Genomic DNA, 17,905 nt, shown 5'->3' on the forward strand with positions numbered 1-17,905 from the left:
TTTATCTTTCAACATATACTACTTATTGGGAAATTATTACTTTTGCCTGTAGCATAATCAACTGACTTTAGTATTAATACAATGTTACTTTTAAAAAAAAGTTCAGTATTTCTAGAAATTCACATCATATATCATTAGTAAAAAGAGCATTACTCTAAGTCTGAAAGCTTCCTTGCCAAGCTCAGTGGGTGAAATTGGTGTATATATGTGTGCCTGGGTGAGCCTTGTGCTTTGATATGTCAGCTCATCAAATCAGCTAGAGCAGGCTTTACAGCTCCAAGGTATAAAAGCTAATACTTCAGCTGTGGAGGGACAGAGGTGCTGTTTGGCAGCATTTGGGCATGAAGGAAACATGGCCATCAGCAGGTACAAAAAATCTCGACTTTACAAATCAGCCCATGAAATCCCTTCAGTCCTTTGGTCAGGCAGAGTGCACCCTCTTCTCCATGGTGCGAGTTTCACAATGCCCTGTTATTATGTACTTCCCTCTTCAGACTTGCTTTTTCTCTTCATTTTATCCAGGCCATTATTTTACACATAAAATAAAAAGATATGTGTAAATGGATTCTAATCATGACATGTGGTTTGCTTTAATCCTACATTCTGGTGACTGGGAGGAAATCACTCAATAGGTAAAAACTAAAGGCATCTGGGGACACTTGCATAGGTAGAAGTGGATTTTGAAAATTATGATCCACTTATAATATCTTTCAGAAGGGACCCTAGTATCCATGATGTTAATCATAATACTTTCTTGGATCCAACCTCAAATCCATAGCTCATATTTCAACTAAAATTTTAAAAATAAATTTTAAAAAATAGCAGCTATAACTTGACATGTGTCTCAGAAGATTAACTCTAGAAACCCTTGGGAAACAAAGATGTCGACAGATAAATGTTTTCAGACTATGGGAGAAATAAGAAGGGAGGGAGAGGAAATATAGGAAGGGAGGGAGGGAGAAACAGAAAGAGTTTTTTTTTTTTAATTTTTATTTTTTAAAAAGCAGAGTAAAAGGAAACCACTTGCTCTAGGAGCTGAGAGTTTAATTTGAAAAGGCAAGCAAAGAAGAAGGAAATATGAACAACTATTAGAGTTCTTTCTGGGACACAATATGAACGTTATTCAAGTGCTCAAGAATGCAAAGCATCAGTGTGTCCTGAAATTGGTCAGAGAAAAGTTTGTGGAGCAAAACTTAGGAGGGGAAATTGAAGAGGGTAAAGAGATTTTGTGGCAAGGCTAGAGAGAATGTTTACAGCTAGGGAAACAGCTGCTGGAAACCCTGCAGACAAGAAGCGTGAGGATAGGAGCATGATGTTTGGGAAACGGTTAGGAGACTGCTCTGCTTTTCTTTCTCCAACTGCATGAACTTCAGGCGAATGGAAGAGGAGACTTTCTCTGTCTGAGGAACCACCTCCACCCAGCCAAACTGGAGAATTAACCCATATGCAAGAATAACAGTTGTAATTAACACAGAATTTACAAGGCTATACAATACTGTAGGAATTGGGGATTGTGATCATTCAAAGTGAGTTATGCATGGTCTATGGGCAAACAGTTTAGACTCTTTTCTCTATTAACTCAATTATACCATTTGAAAAACTATGTATTGCATATATTGCTTTTTAGGCGTATCTAAAATAATTAATAAGTGTTGGGAATTTGATTGACAGGAGTAATGTTCATTGTTATTATTCTTACTATTCTTATAGAGGGCAGAGAAAAGTACTATTCCATTTTCTGCTTCCCAGAGTCACAGAATTGGAGGTTCTCTACTGATACCCTTGAAATCAGGCTCCAAACATTGACAATGGCCATACCTCAGAAAACCCATTAACTGCTGCTCACCCCTTTTCCCCGTCTCTTCTGGCCCCACAAAGTATACTCTGACTTTTTTGTTTTTCTACCCCATTTGGCAATTGTTCACTTAAGAAACATGATACACACCCATCCGTCTTTTAAATGAAGGCTTTTGTTGTATTTCTTCCAAGAAATGGAAAACAATCCTTTATGATACCTTCCATTGTATTTACCCTAGAACTCTACAATTTCAAAAGACAATCTTACTGAGTGATAACAGGTTTGAGAGTATGGAGGAGCTGACTGAACATGGTGTGTTTCAAATGTGTGATCCTGCAGAACTTCCTGCTCAAACTTGCTATTATTTCTATGCCAAGAAATATAAACATTTTCCTATATTATTTCATATATGCCCATGTAACATATAATATCTAAGATGCAACTTTCAAGTTCACTAAAATATGTTAACACAGATGGATTTTTTTTGTGGGGGAAGCATACATATTTGCATATAATAGCCATTATGTTACTATGCCCATGGTAAGATTTTTTAGCAGATTTATAAGGAGCACTGATGTTACTAAATTACACTTTGCAAGTTTTAATCATGCCACACAAATACAATTATTGGATTATTATTTAATCTTTTATTAAAACAATGGCTGAATGGGTTAAATTCTTGTGACAAGATGGTATCAGGATGTAAATGGAAAGAACTAAAGCTTCAGGGGTTTTCTGCTACATATTGTTTAATTCCTTCGAAAACAAAAGTCTTCATTAAAATAGCCCTCACTAAAGAAAACATAAAATTGAAAAGCATCATGTATTGTAACATATTCAACACTCCTTTTCTGGTCAAATTCTGCCACTTAATGATGATTCTACCTCTCTTTTGGTAAAGATAATGATGAGACCTAAAATAGTATTTATTGATATGATTGACACAAATATACCAGAAAAATAATGACCTTATACATGATAATCAAATGAGATCATGCAAAATGCAATGAAACAGTTGATTACACTTGCATTTTTCCTGCCACTTAGCAAAGATCCATACTTTAGAAGCATGAGAACAGCATGAGTAAAAGAAAGCTAATGAATTAACAAACCATTCTTTCCATCGCGTATCCTAGGAATCATTCCTATGAGCATACTCCCGGCAGAGTTAGATCTACTGAATATTTTCTGAATTATAACAATAGCCAATTTGACCTGGTCACTATGTGTCAGATCCTTTGCTAACATTTTCATATGTTAATTCACTTATTATCCACCTCAGTCTATGATGGGATGTCTAGAGCCAAACGGTTCTTTCTCAAGTTCACCTCTTGTCAAATGACTGTCATATGATCTTGGACAAGTTACTAAATTTCTCTCTGTGTCAGTTACTGCATCTGTAAAATAAGAATAATAATGATACATATTCCATGTATTGAAATCAGGTTGTTATGAGGATTAAAGTAATTAATATATGTAAAGTGCTTAGAAAGAGCATAGCACATAGAATGTGCAATTTAAGTGTAATCATATAAGCCATTGTGACTTGATTATATAATTATAGTAATGTCATATTAGTATATAATATATAATATTATACAATATTGATACAAAGTAGTCTATTATCCAAAATGTTAGCTTGGTGTCTTGAAGATGGAAATACCCTAGTAGGCATTTGCAATATTACCGCTGAGTACTTCCAAAAAAAAATGTACATCACCTGGTAGAATTAAATCATAAAGTAATGTGGCTTCCTAGGGAGTACAAGCATTCCAAACAAAAACATTAATTTTGTGTACTCCAGTAAGTTCTGGGTAGGTACATCTTGTCTCCAAACATCAAATGCCAAGTACGTAAGGAAGACAGCCTTTTTCTGATGGAAGCAATTTGGATTCTGTTGAAACTAGAATACTTTAGCAATGTTCCTCTGCCCACACTTAAGCCATAGAACCCTTTTTCCTTGTAAGCCCATCGGTACTCTATGAAATGCCTGCAGAGACTTGGTTCATAGCTATTTTTGCTTCTACTGAGAAGCTACCTGAAGAGAACATAGTTTAGCAAATTCTACACCCTCTCTTTTTCTTCAAAAGAGGCAGCATTTGTTTAAGGCCTGTAACATTGCTCTAAGAAGCTGGCAAGGACCCCTTTTTTGAATCCCTTTTGGAGACAGATAGATTTTTTTGTTGTTGTTGAGATGGAGTCCGGCTCTGTCACCCAGGCTGGAGTGGCGCGATCTCGGCTCACTGCAAGCTCCGCCTCCCGGGTTCACGCCATTCTCCTGCCTCAGCCTCCTGAGTAGCTGGGATTACAGGCACGTGCCACCACGCCCAGCTGATTTTTTTTGTCTTTTTAGTAGAGACGAGGTTTCACCATGTTAGCCAGAATGGTCTCGATCTCCTGACCTCGTGATCTGCCCGCCTTGCCCTCCCAAAGTACTGGGATTACAGGCGTGAGCCACCGTGCCCGGCCGAGACCCATGGATTTAATGACTGGTCTCAGAGACAGAGGGTGCACATTCAGAACTCTAGGCTGTCGTGGTTAAGCTAGATCATTCAGCAGCATGGTTTTCACAGGAGGTCAAAAGCAGAAGTAGCTATTACTGCCTATGTGAATCAGCAGGAGGGTTAGCTCAGAGGCTTTTGAAACTGGACTTTCCAGGAAGAGAAGCAGGGGAAGGGTATTCCAGGCGAAGGGGAAAATGGAGCAGCTGTGGAGATTTTGAGATTGCATGACGTATTGAGGGAACTGTGAAGAAACAAGAGGCAGGAGATGGGACCACAGAGAGCTTGTGGTCAGGTTGTGAAGTCTCAAGTGGCTTGCAAATGACATGTAGGAAAGGATTTTCAAAGGCATTTAGAGCCAAGTGTCGTGGAGAATGGATTGGAGCAGGGAAGAGGCTATGTGTGAGAGAGTGGCAGGCACTGTCAGTCTCTCTGCAAAGCCTCAAAGAACCCAGAGGCAGGAATAAGGGCACCGGAGTGGTTGGTTGCCTGAAAGGAGTAACTAGAAAGTTCTATGGATTTTACCAGTCTTAGTGCCTGTGGGAAAATTATTAAAATACAATATTATGTATTTGCAGGTAAGTATTTTGATCTGAAAATTGTCTAAGTTAGTCTGACATTAACCCAAATCAAGAAATACCGAAAGATTTCTTAGAGAAGGGAATACTATAGAAGAATAGGTGTTATTGACAGAATTATCACAGCAAGTGGCAAAATATGGGGATTACAGCAAAGAGGACTATGGCCCCCATCTGCCTTTGCTTCTTTCAATGGGCGAACTCTTTCCATTAGGTCAGATTCATACTGCATTCATAAATGCAGTAGTGAATCTAGAAGGCTTTAGACCTGTTAAAACTGTTTATGGGTAGAGTTTCAAATGTGTCTTCAGAATGAAACACACAGGTATTCTGAAGCCAGACAACTTACGTTAGACAAATGAAAGTATATACTCAGAATTCAAGGTAATATCTTTTGGAAAATCTGTCCATAGAACTAAAATTCTGTTTTGAAACTAGCACAATCAGTACTGGAAATTAAATTTTATTTTTTAAATGTAAATTTTAATTTTAAATTTACTTTTAAATTTAAATTTATATATATATACACATATACACACACACATATATATATATATTTATATATTTAGACAAGGTTTCACTCTGTAGCTCAGGGTAGAGTGCAGTGGCACAATCATGGCTCACTGCAGCCTCAACACACCCCCTCCACCTCAGCCTTCCAAGTAACTGGGTCTACAGGTGCCTGCCACCATGCTCAGCTAATTTGTTTTTTTAATTTTCTTCTCTTTTCTTTTCTTTTGTAGAAATGAGGTTTCACTGTGTTGCCTATGCTGTCTTGAACCCCTGGGCTTGTGCTCCTCCCACCTCAGCCTCCCAAAGTGCTGGGAGTACAGCCATGAGCTACCATGCTCCCTCAATATGTCATGCAATCTCAGAATCTCCACAGCTGCTCCATTTTCCCCTTTGCCTGGAATACCCTTCCCCTCCTTTTCTTCCTGGAAAGTTCAGTTTCAAAAGCCTCTGGGCTAACCCTCATGCTGACTCACATAGGCAGCAATAGCTACTTCTGCCTTTGAACTCCTGTAAAAACCATGCTGCTAAATGATCTAGCTTAACCACGACAGCCTAGAGTTCTAAATGTGTACCCTCTGTCTCTGAGACAGAGACAAAAAGAGATGTTAACAAAAAGATACTTTATTTTTTCATTTCCTTATTCATTTATTCACCAGCATCATGTGAGCAGCCCCCAGGCATAGTGCAACAGGCCTAATATGGAAGACTGACAAGTAGCCCAATGTTTGAGTAAGAAAATGAAGGCAGTAGCTGTCAACTACAAGAAGACTAATTTTAAATGAAATACAGTAACATTTAGAATTTGCAAAACCAGGGGTCTATTTTAATTACAGCCTCAAAAGACTGACTAAAAAGCAAACGAGAGGCTGGGCGTGGTGGCTCACGCCTGTAATCCCAGCACTTTGAGAGGCTGAGGTGGGTGGATCACCTGAGGTCAGGAGTTTGAGACCAGCCTGACCAATATGGTGAAACCCTGTCTCTACTAAACATACAAAAATTAGCTGGGTGTGGTGGCAGGTGCCTGTATTCCCAGCTACTCAGGAGGCTGAGACAGGAGAATTGCTTGAACCCAGGAGGTGGAGGTTGTAGTGAGCCGAGATCGTGCCACTGGACTACAACCTGTGCAACATCACGAGACTCCATCTCAAAAAAAAAAAGAACGTAAAGGAGAAGATAGACCCAAATAAGGTATGAAAGGCAGAGACAGATCAACTAATGTCAAGGTTTTCAATTAAAAGAGGTTGAGATAGGAAATCATGAAAACCAATTAGGAAAGAAGATAAATTTTCCTAAGCATCTAACAAGTGCTTAGCAGTCAGCCAGACTTACAAAGCACATTATTTAGTTCTAGTCAGAGGGGTCAAACCCTAGAACCATAAAGTATTGACAAAAAAAACCCTGAATATATGTCAACATGAAATATTTTAGTAAACACATTCAATTTTTTATTATATGATAAAATGGACAATATAATCTAATGATTAGTAGCATCAAAGAATGTGAAGAAGGGACACATATACGTGGTCTAGGATCTCTGCCTTCAGGGAGAAACTGGTACTTGAGGACTTTGTTTTGTGTAGTTTTTGGTTTTTTATCCTTCTGTTCAGATAAATATATGTCCGCTTGTCTGACAAATAATCAAATATGTGTCAAAAATTAGACCTTCGGGGGAAAGAAAAAGATGAGGCATGAGGCACAGCTCCTTTACAAAACCACCTGGCAAGGATTTCAAAGCTTCACATCCTTTTTTTGTAAATTAACAAGTTTGCTATGGCATTGCAACAGAAGGTAGGACTTAGGCAGGAGGGAAGGGATGTCCAAGGCAGATCTTGCAGACACACTACCATGCAAGCTTTATTATTCCTTTTTCTCACCAAGGGAAGAAAATTTTAGCTAAAAGTCATGTCACTCTTATGCCTGGAGAAATGGATTCTAAAGCGAAGAAGAACATAGCAGTCCTTTCTTCATACAAGACACGTGAAAGAGGGACGTGTACAAACAGGCTGTGGAGTGTCGGGCTACTGGTGAATCTCAGCTCCACCACTTACAAGCACTGCAACGTTGGACAGTTTAATAAACCTCCCTGTGCCCCAGTTTTCTTATCTATAAAACGGTGATAATAATAGTCAGTACATTTTCTGAACTAAATAATAGGGGTAATGGATTGTAAGGATTCTGTGATATAAACTAGTTAAAGCACTTACCGGAATGCCTGGTAAGTAATAAGCACTCAATAAAATTTTTCCAAAAATAGTGAGCAAATGTGGGGGGTCAGAGATTAAGCAAAACTGAGGGTAGAAATTGTGATTACTTAAAATAACAACGTGGAGTTATTTTAAAGGCAGGAATCCTTCGGATGATGTGAATAAAGTCACCGAAAAGCAGAAAAGGCCACGGAAGCTTGACCATTACCTTCCAAAGAGAAGCCATCAATTTTTGAAAATTTGGCTTAAAAAATATTCATGGCTTATATATGATGAGCTATTAAATCTTATGTTCTGTGCCCTGTGTCGTAAGCATGGAGTGAAGTCAGGGGGAAGTCAAGTGAATTTCTTTTATGGTACTGACAACTTTAGGACTGAATTTCTCAATGCACATCAACTCAGCGAGGCTCATGCCAAGGCTTCATTAATGGAAGCAACAAGTAGCTCTCCAGTGAACAGAGCCACCACCAAACTAATGATGAGGACCATGAGCAAAGTAACCCTCGGGAGAGTAGAGAACTTATTCAGATCATGCCATGCTATTGCCAAGACCGGACGTACCCTCAAAGATTTTATTTGGATGTGCAAATTGGATGATATGAAAGGTGTTGATATTGGCCCAGTATTCAGAACTAAAAAATCAGCAAGAATGTTTACATACTTTATTGCTGAAGTAGAACGAAAAAATCTAAGAGAGAAACTAGAAAAAAGTAAATTTTTTTCTGTCATCAGTGATGGAATCACAGACAGTTTAATCAAAGAAGTCGAACTTGTTTATGTGCAGTTTGCACATGCAGGAAAAGTGCACTGTCAATTTGTTGGGGTACAGACAGTAGAAAGAAATGATCCTCTGGCAATAAAAAATGCCACTGAGAAAACTCTAGAGATAAATCTTCAACTTAGACTGTCGAGCCAAGACTGGGCAAAGAAGCTGGTTGGTTTTGGAAGTGATGGTACCCATGGCATAGAGGGAGAGAACAATGAGGTGGCCCTGCTATTAAGAGAAATACAACCATGTGTACAGACTGTATATTGCTTTGCACATCACCTTGAACTATCTTACAAAGTGGTGTTCCAGAACATTCCTCTGTACAATGATGTCAAAGATCTCCTTCACAGCATTTATCACTTTTATCACAATTCTCCTCTTCATAAGAGTGCTCTGAGAACTGCTTTCAAAGGCCTTCACCTTCGACCTGTGATGCCTTCTCAAATAGGAGACAGGAAGTGGCTTCATGGATTACAGGCAGCCCTCCAGAACTTTCTCAAGGGATATCCTGCAATTGTTCGGCAACTGTACTCAGTAAGTAATTTTGAAATGCCACATTATTTTACTTTTTCAGAATCACAGAAAATACTTTTCTTGAGATCCTTGGAATAATAATTTTGGGAAAGATAACCACCATATTGTTCCCAATCTGTGTTACAGGCAGGCGAAGGCAAAAGTGACACCAATCAAAAGAAATCCAAAGAACTTCTGGAGTCCCCTCTCCAAGCTGACATTGTTAAATTTGCCCACTTCTTGTTGGATGTCATTAATGTTCTTAGCATTCTGTCTGGTGTCAGTAAGAATAGAAATTCCTCAATTGCTGACACATTTGCCACTTTAGAGTCAATGCTGGAAATGCTCCAAATGTATCAAACAAGGTGAGAGGTTGGGATGATCTGAGGTCTGTCAAACTAGACAGTTTGACTTGTGAAATTATCTGCCATATGTTTCTTCATTTAATTTGTTAGTTGTTATTTGGGTGATTTTTTTCTCCCCAGACTAGGGCCAAAAGAACGCATGATGGATTCAGCCACACACTTTCATGGTAACTGCCTCAGAGGGAAAGAAAACATTTCTGCTGTGAGAAACATTGTTTTAACACATCTTATCAAGAGGCTTCAAGGCTGTTTCAGAGATGCCAGCCAAAATGTGGTGAGGGCTACCATGATTGGAAGTTTTAAATTATGGCCCACAAAGATAAATCAAGGTAATCTATATGTGCTGACTTTGAACCTATTATTCTCTGATGGTCTGTGTGAGTTTCTTTTCTTTATGTGACCATTTTTGGTATCTTGATTATAGAATTTGGAGAAAAAGAGGTATCCATCCTGACTGCACATTATGAACCAGTATTAGAAGCTGCCAATGTGAAACTTAGTGAAATGGATGCTGAATGGAGCATGTTGAAATTAGAGATTTATGCCAGGTAAGCAAGAAAGCAAGCTGAGGAAAGTGGCTGATATTTATAAATGTTTGGGTAAAACTTGGGAGTCTTAACCTTTTCCATTTCTTCTCCTCCCTCCTAGATTTCCGAACATTCGAAAATTGACCTGGGATTTTGTGAATTCCATTTACTTACACAAGTATCCAAATATCCTGACACTGGTCGATCTAGTGTTGACCCTTCCTGCAAGTTCAGCTGAAGCAGAACGTGGCTTTAGTCAGGTGAAATGGACCAAGTCACACATGCATGAAAAAATCAAGGCTGAAATTATGACGGATGTCCTAATTATTCAGTTGAATTCTCCAGACATTAATAATTTTGACCCTAGGAAAGCTATCCATTTATGGAATACAAGAACACTGTCTTCAACTGGTGACACAAGACCTAATTCAGATTGCTCATCAAACTCAGAAAGCCATTATGAAAGTGATTAGCAGTATGCAAATGTTGACATTGTTGTTGCATATGAATGTAGCTCTTTTGCATAGTAAAAAAATAAAATAAAATAAATATTTTCCAGAAACCTGAAATTTAAAAGTAAAACAGTAACTTGTCTTCACATCAAACAAAAGGCATTTGGCTTCTTCCAAACATACAGAGTAAAAAGCCCAAGATTGTTTCTTCTATAGCTTTCTAACTTCCCTTATGTATTCATGTGTTCTTTCACACTATTTTGGTGGAGCTGTATGCTTCCACACAATGGTGTTATTTTGATGTCGTTTTTTTTGAGAGTTATCCCTAAGGGTGACCAGAATATGATTACGGTCTGAGTTCCCTTAGGCCTGGCATACAATTCATTATTTTTCCTCGATAATTCTAAGTGATAGTTGCATTAGGTAATTAACTTAGAGCCAAACTGAAAGAGAGCTTCTCTTTTCATCTGTGAACAAAATTTGTAAGTTTATGTAATTATTTTATTGCAACTATATCACTACATGCTTTGGCCATGTAAGTAACAAAGGCAAATATTAAAACAGTTTTCACGTTTCATGCTAAATCCTCAGGTAAACAATTCTTATGTAAACCGAAGGTACTGTCTTATTACACTTTGTTTTACACCATATCCATTCGAGATTGCAGAAATGAATTGCAGCTTACAAGATTTTTAAAATACTCTGAGCCTCTTCATGGTTTCAGTAGATTTTATTTATGGCTGTAGCTTGAAGAACATGACTGATTTATGTCTGACTTATCTAAAAACCAACATAGGATCATATAAACCACAAATCACTGAAAATTCTGCTATCTGGGAAAATGTTCTCGTGTCTATAGAACTGGATGCTTAAGTTTAATGAAAAAGGATACAGAATGTATTTCTGACCAGCCTGCTGAATGGCCAATTATATCAAAGAAGAAAGGTTTCATTCCTGCTACCGAGAAAATTACCTTCCAAATCTCAAAATTGTGTATTTGGTTTGAAGCACTGAGATTTTAGAAGGATTATTGCATTTCCCCGGAGGTTAGAGGAAATGCTAAAGTTCATGTGAACTTTTAGAAATGCTAAAAACTTCGATGTAAAAAGAAAATCTTGGGATAGCAAGGCTATGTTTCATTCTTTTTATTCCCAAAACAAAGAATAGCTATGTACTCTGGACCTGAAAGATCCCTGGATACACATTAGTAGTCTCTCCTTGTTCTAGAAGGTACCTCTTTGTGTTGGTTAGCCAGATATTTTGTTTTAAGTAGATTCATTTATTTTGTTTTCTTACTTCTTTCTTAATGCATGTGCATGCAATTTGAAGTGAAAAACAAGGTAGATATCTCTTTTAGATTGAGTTAAGTAGGTTAGTTCATAAGAGCGAATAATTTAAAAGGTTAGTGGCCTTTCATGAAATACTTAGGAATACTGAGTCAATTAGGTGACTAAATTAGCACTTTCAATCCGGTAATTTAACAATTCAAATTTCTCTACATTTACAAAAGCAAATATGGTCTGATCCAAAAGGCAAGATGAGGATAAATGTATTACCTTGATTGTAGTGGTGATCTGCATGCATTTGGAACACTTTTATTTAATATTTGCCAAAATATTTTACTCTTGTGCTCTACTGCATGTAAGAAACCTTAAAATCATATATTTTTTGAAAAATTCAGCCTATTCTGAGTGAAAGGTCAAAGAACACTCTAAACTAAAAAGTATACAGTTTTATAATTTTACCCAATCTGGATTTAATTATTACTAAGCCAAAAAAGACATTTTGACTTAGTTGAGAAACAATAATGAGACAGCATCAGGAAATTATTATTTTTATATTTCCAAAATGTCTTCTGTTTCTTTAAAACTTACCATTTTATATAATACGAATAAAGAGATTTTTCAAATACTCATTACTTCTATTTTAGCAAAAGAATATAAAAACCATCACCTAAACCAAGTGACAAAATATTTTTCATTGTATTATAGGCATAATAGGAAATAAAGCATTTACTGACATTCTGATCGATTTGGTGACCCTGAACCTTGGCACAAACAACTTTCCTAGTAGTTGGATGCACCTTACCCAACCTGAAGTAAGCTTCTATGTTGTTTGAGTTTTAAAGCTTTAAGCATTCTTATTTGATCAATGCATCAATAGTTCTAAAATAACGAGTACTTGCATAGGGTCTGACATTTAATATACAATCAATGAAACGTGAGTGAATGAAAAATGAATGAACTTCCAATTAAAACATATAGTATGCACATGCTCAATATTTGAAAAATAAGTGATGATCTGTCACTGGAATATTATAGAGACTGTGATGTTCAACCAGTGAGTTTCTATCTATAACTACCTTTATAACTTTATAACTTTCTTCTAGTTACAGGAATTAACATCTTTATTAACAGTCAACTCTGAGTTTGTGGACTGGCGGAAGTTCCTGTTAGTAACCTCAATGCCTTGGCCTATTCCCTTGGAGGAGGAGCTCCTTGAGACCCTTCAGAAATTCAAGGCTGTGGATAAGGCGCAGTTGGGCACCATCACTTTCGAGCAGTATATGCAGGTTGTTACCAGCACCTGATGGCATTGATAACACCAGAACACTCGTGACCTAACAAGTGAATTACTCACTGATGTTACATTGCCAGGTCTCAGGCCAGTGCGTTGCTTCTCAGCTGCCCTTATCTAGGCACCCAGAGGCAGCACAGGCAGTGTCAAAGCCCCAGGCAGAAGCCTGACTTCCATCCCCAGGGAAAAGACCTGAAAAAGTCAGAACTTCCAGGAGAACAAAGGGTTCTGAAAGCAGTTACATAAATTTTTTTGTTCTTCTCCTGAGTTCCTAACCAGTGGTTCTTATCCTTGGCTGTACATTAGAATCATCTGCAAAGCTTTTAATAAGCCCAATGTCCAACACTCTAAGCTCCCAGAGTAGAAAGAACAGTGATTTAAACACACACACACACACACACACACACACACACACGGAAAGGAGCAAGTTTTTTCTCTTTGGGGTGAGAGGGTGATGAATGTTGAGATTATTTCTGAGAAGTTGAGTTTGAAATATCTGTGGGAAATGAAGAGAGAAATGTCCCGTCTAATATGGCCCATACAGAAGGGATCACGAGTCAATACCATATAAATGGTTATTGAATTTATGATTGTATGAGATCACTCAAGGAAAGTGATGGATAACCCAGTAGGGTATGTAATACTTGGTCATTGGACGTGGCAGGTGGGATGTAACTGGTAACTTGTGCTAGAAAAATTGTGGTGGAATAATAATTACAGAAGTTAGATGGCAGAGGGTTGAGGAAATGAATGAGTCTATAGAAAGTGAAAACAAGAAAAATCAACTGATTTTTGAGAAGTTTGACTAAGAAAAGAGTAAAAGCAAAATTTCATAACAGAGAGGGGCCTGATTTACTTACTTGATCTTTATTAATGTCATTATGTTGCTCACCATTTCACATTGCTGGTAGACATGAAAGAGGGAAACTTTCAGAAGGAACTAACTTTGAAACAGAGTAATATTCTCCAGGTGCCTGCATCTCACATGTATTTCACCAATCACATACATTCCTGCTTCCCTTTTCTTCCTTAATGCATGGCCTCCTTTTTTTTGTGTGAGAGCTCTGAGGTTTCCAGGCTCATAGAGTTGAGCCAGAAGGAAAAACACAAACTATGACAAGGCTCTTTCAGGGCTGATCAAGACAGGTGTTCGGTTATTTGAGTTCTGCTACATTTATTTTCCAAGTAGATTTACAATTTGTTGAGGTGGTTTTGTTTGAAAACAAAAGCAGCAGAGCAAAACTTACTTTGTTTCCATAGCTGTCTTAAGATTTTAACAAGTGCGCACTCATGAAATTATTGACCTTTGCTATTTATTGTATGTGGCAATCAGCATAGGATATCAATTTGAATATTCTTTTGCACAAATATGAGAAGAACAAAGGGTGTTGGCAATTTTCACCAAAGTGCTGAGCTAAAACCAGGAAACTATTTTACCAAAGGTGTGAGTTTCTTAGAGAAAACTGGATGCTGCGTTTAAGAGAAACTCAGCAATACTTCTTTGAACACTGCCTGTGTTTTGGGAATGGTTGTTTTCTGAGCTCTGACCTTTCCCCTTCCGCCCTCAGGTCCCCCTCCTCTGAAACCCCCATTTGGAAAGGCCCACTTGACCAGCCTGCATGCCTTTCACAGATTATCAGCACTTGCCAGCTCACTACCCCTCCCCCACAATGTTGTTTCAGTGGAAAAATCAAAATAACTTGAGGTCAAAATTTTACAAGATTTGTCGAAAACGCCCCATTAGGACGGTAAAATAGTATGCTTGCATTGCGGAAATGAAGTTCTAATTGGTGTCAGTTATAAACTGAGACAGAGGGACGTCATGAACAAGAGGTCACCGAGATCTTGAGTCAGTTATTCAGTTACTTAAGAAAGAGTTTTCTAAAACCAGCAATGTATACCAGCACCATGCAAGTCTCCACAAACAGATAGGACATGAACAGTACATAAGGAATGTGAGCTATTTTTAATGGGGGCACAGACTCCTCCAAAATATGACTAATGCAAGATTAATACAGGGTAGCAGCCTCCAAGCCTCATCCAATCATTAAAAATAGTCAGCGTTGACGGGGGGCAGTGGCTTACGCCTGTAATCCCAGCACTTTGGGAGGCCGAGGCGGGTGGATCACGAGGTCAGAAGATCGAGACCATCCTGGCTAACACGGTGAAACCCCGTCTCTACTAAAAGTATAAACAATTAGCCGGGCGTGGTGGTGGGTGCCTGTAGTCCCAGCTACTAGAGAGGCTGAGGCAGGAGAATGGTGTGAACCCGGGAGGCGGAGCTTGCAGTGAGCCGAGATCACACCACTGCACTCCAGCCTGGGCGACAGAATGAGACTCCCTCTCAAAAAAAAAAAAAGTAGCCAGCACTCCTAGTCTATGGGTACTTATTTATAAAGTATATACATATACAACAGCACATAATACATTATGAACATTATCAAAGATGTAAAAATAAAAATTACATAAGAATGAGATAAAAAGAAATGTAAATCAGAGTTCTAGTATTTTCTCCTACACCCCTGTGGTTTCTGCATCCTACTTGGGAGATAACTGCTCTAGAGACAAGATTGGCTCAGTCTCTGAGGCTTTTAGAGGAACATCTCAGCATAACACATACTTTAATAATTTTCGTTGTTTTTTTGTTTTTGTTTTGTTTTGTTTTTATGTAGGCTGGTCTGTGGTTTACAGGAGATGAAGATATAAAAATTCCAGAAAATCCTCTTGAACCTCTGCCATTTAATAGGCAGGAGCGTCTTATAGAGGTAATTACTGAGATCTTCAAAAAAATGTGGCATTAAAGCACTAACCATTTTCTTTGTGTTTTCTTCCACTTGTGTAACTTGCTTTGGACTGCACGCCTGCCCCTCAGTTCCTCTGCTGTCTTTCCAAAGTGCAGACCTTAGTACTCACTGAGGAGTCAGTGTAGAGAAGCTCGGGGGAGGAGGCAGCGGCCAGAATATCAGAGCCTTACTGTTAATTCTCTGTGAACCTGGACAATTCCATGGCCTCTCAGAATTCACCTTCCTCATCTGTCAAATAAGCTAAGTTAACACATTTTTCTCTGAGTTTCCTTCCAATTCTAAAAGCTTAGGATAAAATTTGTCATTTTACCTATGTCCATTTCTCTTTGATTTTGACTAATACAGCAAGGGTTTGCCTATAGCGTTGCCCATGGCCCATCAGAGCTTGCTGCTCTCAATATTATTATTATCCTCAATAATAGCATTTTATGAGCCTCTATTTCTGAGGCCACAATGAAAAGCCAGACCTTAAAAATCTCAATGCCACTCTATCCTCAGTAAGACATGAAAAAAACTGAATGGTAGATTTAGACATCACAGTGAACTCTGTATAATATATGGATTGTTCAATTTCTAGCCATTAGTTCCAAATTGCAGTACAAAATTGAGCAGCACTCCAGTTGTAGCCATAAATGGAGCAATTTCCTTCAACTGGATGCATATTTTTTGAACACCTCTGCTAGATGCTAGCAGGAGAGCAGGTAAGATAAAGGGTCAGAGAGTTACCAAAAAAGCCCAAGATATAAGGTTGGCAGTTGCAGGGGCAGTATTTTGTGTGTTGTTATTTTTAATGTGAAACTGGAGGACTGAAAACCAATTATCCTGGAGACTTTTGGAATGGTCTCTATATGCTTTTGTGAACAAATCTACCATCAACATAAACAGGTTCTTTATTAGTTGGAAGCAACTGGCAGTTTGAATATTATACCAAGTGCAAAGTACTTTCATTGTCAGCCAGAAGTTTTTAGAAATGTCAATCAAAGGCAGAATCTTTGAGCTGCTCACCTGGCAGCGAAACAGAAAAGGACCTTTTAGTACTTTTGGAGCAGGTGGCTCCCACCTGCTGCTGGAAGATTACAGGGAGGAAAGGAACAAAGTCAGCAGCAGAGGCAGGACTGTGGAGGCTGAGCAAAAAGTGTTGTTATGGAACAAAAGATAGCTGACAGGGATGTGTGTGATGTCCGTATGACAGAAAAGGTGAAAGGAGTGGTGTTTTCTATACTCCCCGTGGGTGTCTGTGATACTCAATGCTCAGAAGTTACATAAATCTCAGTGTTCTTACACTGGGATAGAAGCACAGATTTCACTGTTTACAAGCTGTGAGGTATCCATGGCATGACCCAACCTCTCTGCGCCTTGCTTTTTTATCCCTCTCTGGTGGGGCTGTTGTGCAGAGGGAGTTCATGTGTGTGGCACTCTTAGAACAGTGAGTGCCATTTCAGTCAATGGCAACCTATCCTTCCAGTTGCTCAGGTCAAAAACCCAGGAGTCATCCCAGTTCCTCTCTTCTCTCAAACTTCACATCCAATACCTTAGGAAATCCTGATAGTTCTACCTTCAAAACGTGTAAATCCCGAATGAGACCACTTCTTCCCAGCCCTATTGCTATCACCTGGAACAAGCCACAATCAACTTCACCTAGATGGCTGCAACGGCCTCATGATAGGTCTCCCTGATTATGCTTTGTCTTCACCCAGTTTGCAGATCAAATCACAGCAGCCCCGGCTCAAAACTTCCGTAACTCTGTGTTTTACTCAGAGGAAAGGCCCAAATCCTTCTGTGTCCCACCAGGCCTTGTGTGTTCTGATCTTGTTGCCTCTTTCATTTCACCTCCTGCCATGATCCCTTTGCCCATTCTGGCTCAGCCACACTGAACCTGCTCATTGTTGATCAAACATGCAAGGCCTGCCCCGACCTTGGGAGTTCGGCCTCAGCAGCCCCTTTTTCTGTCATGCTCTTCCCCTGGATGTCTTCCCCAGCTAACTCCCTGCCCTCCTCCACGTCATTGGTCAAACTTCACCTCAATCTTGCTATCTAGCCCCTCCCCACTCTTCACTCTCAATTCCCCTTTCCTTGACCTGCTCTTTTTTCTGTGTGTTCATAATCACCACATAGTTTACTTATTTTATTTATTCTTTTATCTTCTTCTTTTTTTTCAGGCTGGAGTGCAGTGGCAAGATCTCAGCTCACTGCAACCTCCGCCTCCCAGGTTGAAGCAATTCTCCTGCCTCAGCCTCCCGAGTAGCTGGGATTACAGGCGCCCACCACCACACCCGGCTAATTTTTGTACTTTTTGTAGAGATG

General features: G+C 38.9%; 1 protein-coding gene across 7 annotated transcripts in view; it reads left to right on the top strand.

The window, feature by feature from the left end:
- SPEF2 (sperm flagellar 2) overlaps window positions 1-17,905 on the top strand; it is a 189,541-nt gene that overhangs the window by 156,693 nt on the left and 14,943 nt on the right. For 3 of the 7 annotated variants that reach the window (XR_007726853.1, XR_007726854.1, XR_007726855.1), the window contains 6 exons: window positions 7,732-8,897; window positions 9,024-9,241; window positions 9,362-9,570; window positions 9,666-9,789; window positions 9,890-11,450; window positions 12,212-12,303. Coding sequence is in view for 4 of the 7 variants with exons in the window: in XM_050795772.1 (XP_050651729.1) it covers window positions 7,732-8,897; window positions 9,024-9,241; window positions 9,362-9,570; window positions 9,666-9,789; window positions 9,890-10,028; window positions 12,212-12,217 (1,862 nt within the window). In the remaining 3 variants the exon portion in view is untranslated. Of the gene's footprint in view, window positions 1-7,731; window positions 8,898-9,023; window positions 9,242-9,361; window positions 9,571-9,665; window positions 9,790-9,889; window positions 11,451-12,211; window positions 12,319-12,609; window positions 12,793-15,469; window positions 15,563-17,905 lie in introns of those variants that run through there. The other 4 variants (XM_050795775.1, XM_050795773.1, XM_050795774.1 and 1 more) reach the window with 2 other exon arrangements.

This window comes from Macaca thibetana, chromosome 6 (assembly GCF_024542745.1).
Source record: "Macaca thibetana thibetana isolate TM-01 chromosome 6, ASM2454274v1, whole genome shotgun sequence".
In the NCBI taxonomy this organism is placed as follows: Eukaryota; Metazoa; Chordata; class Mammalia; order Primates; family Cercopithecidae; genus Macaca; species Macaca thibetana.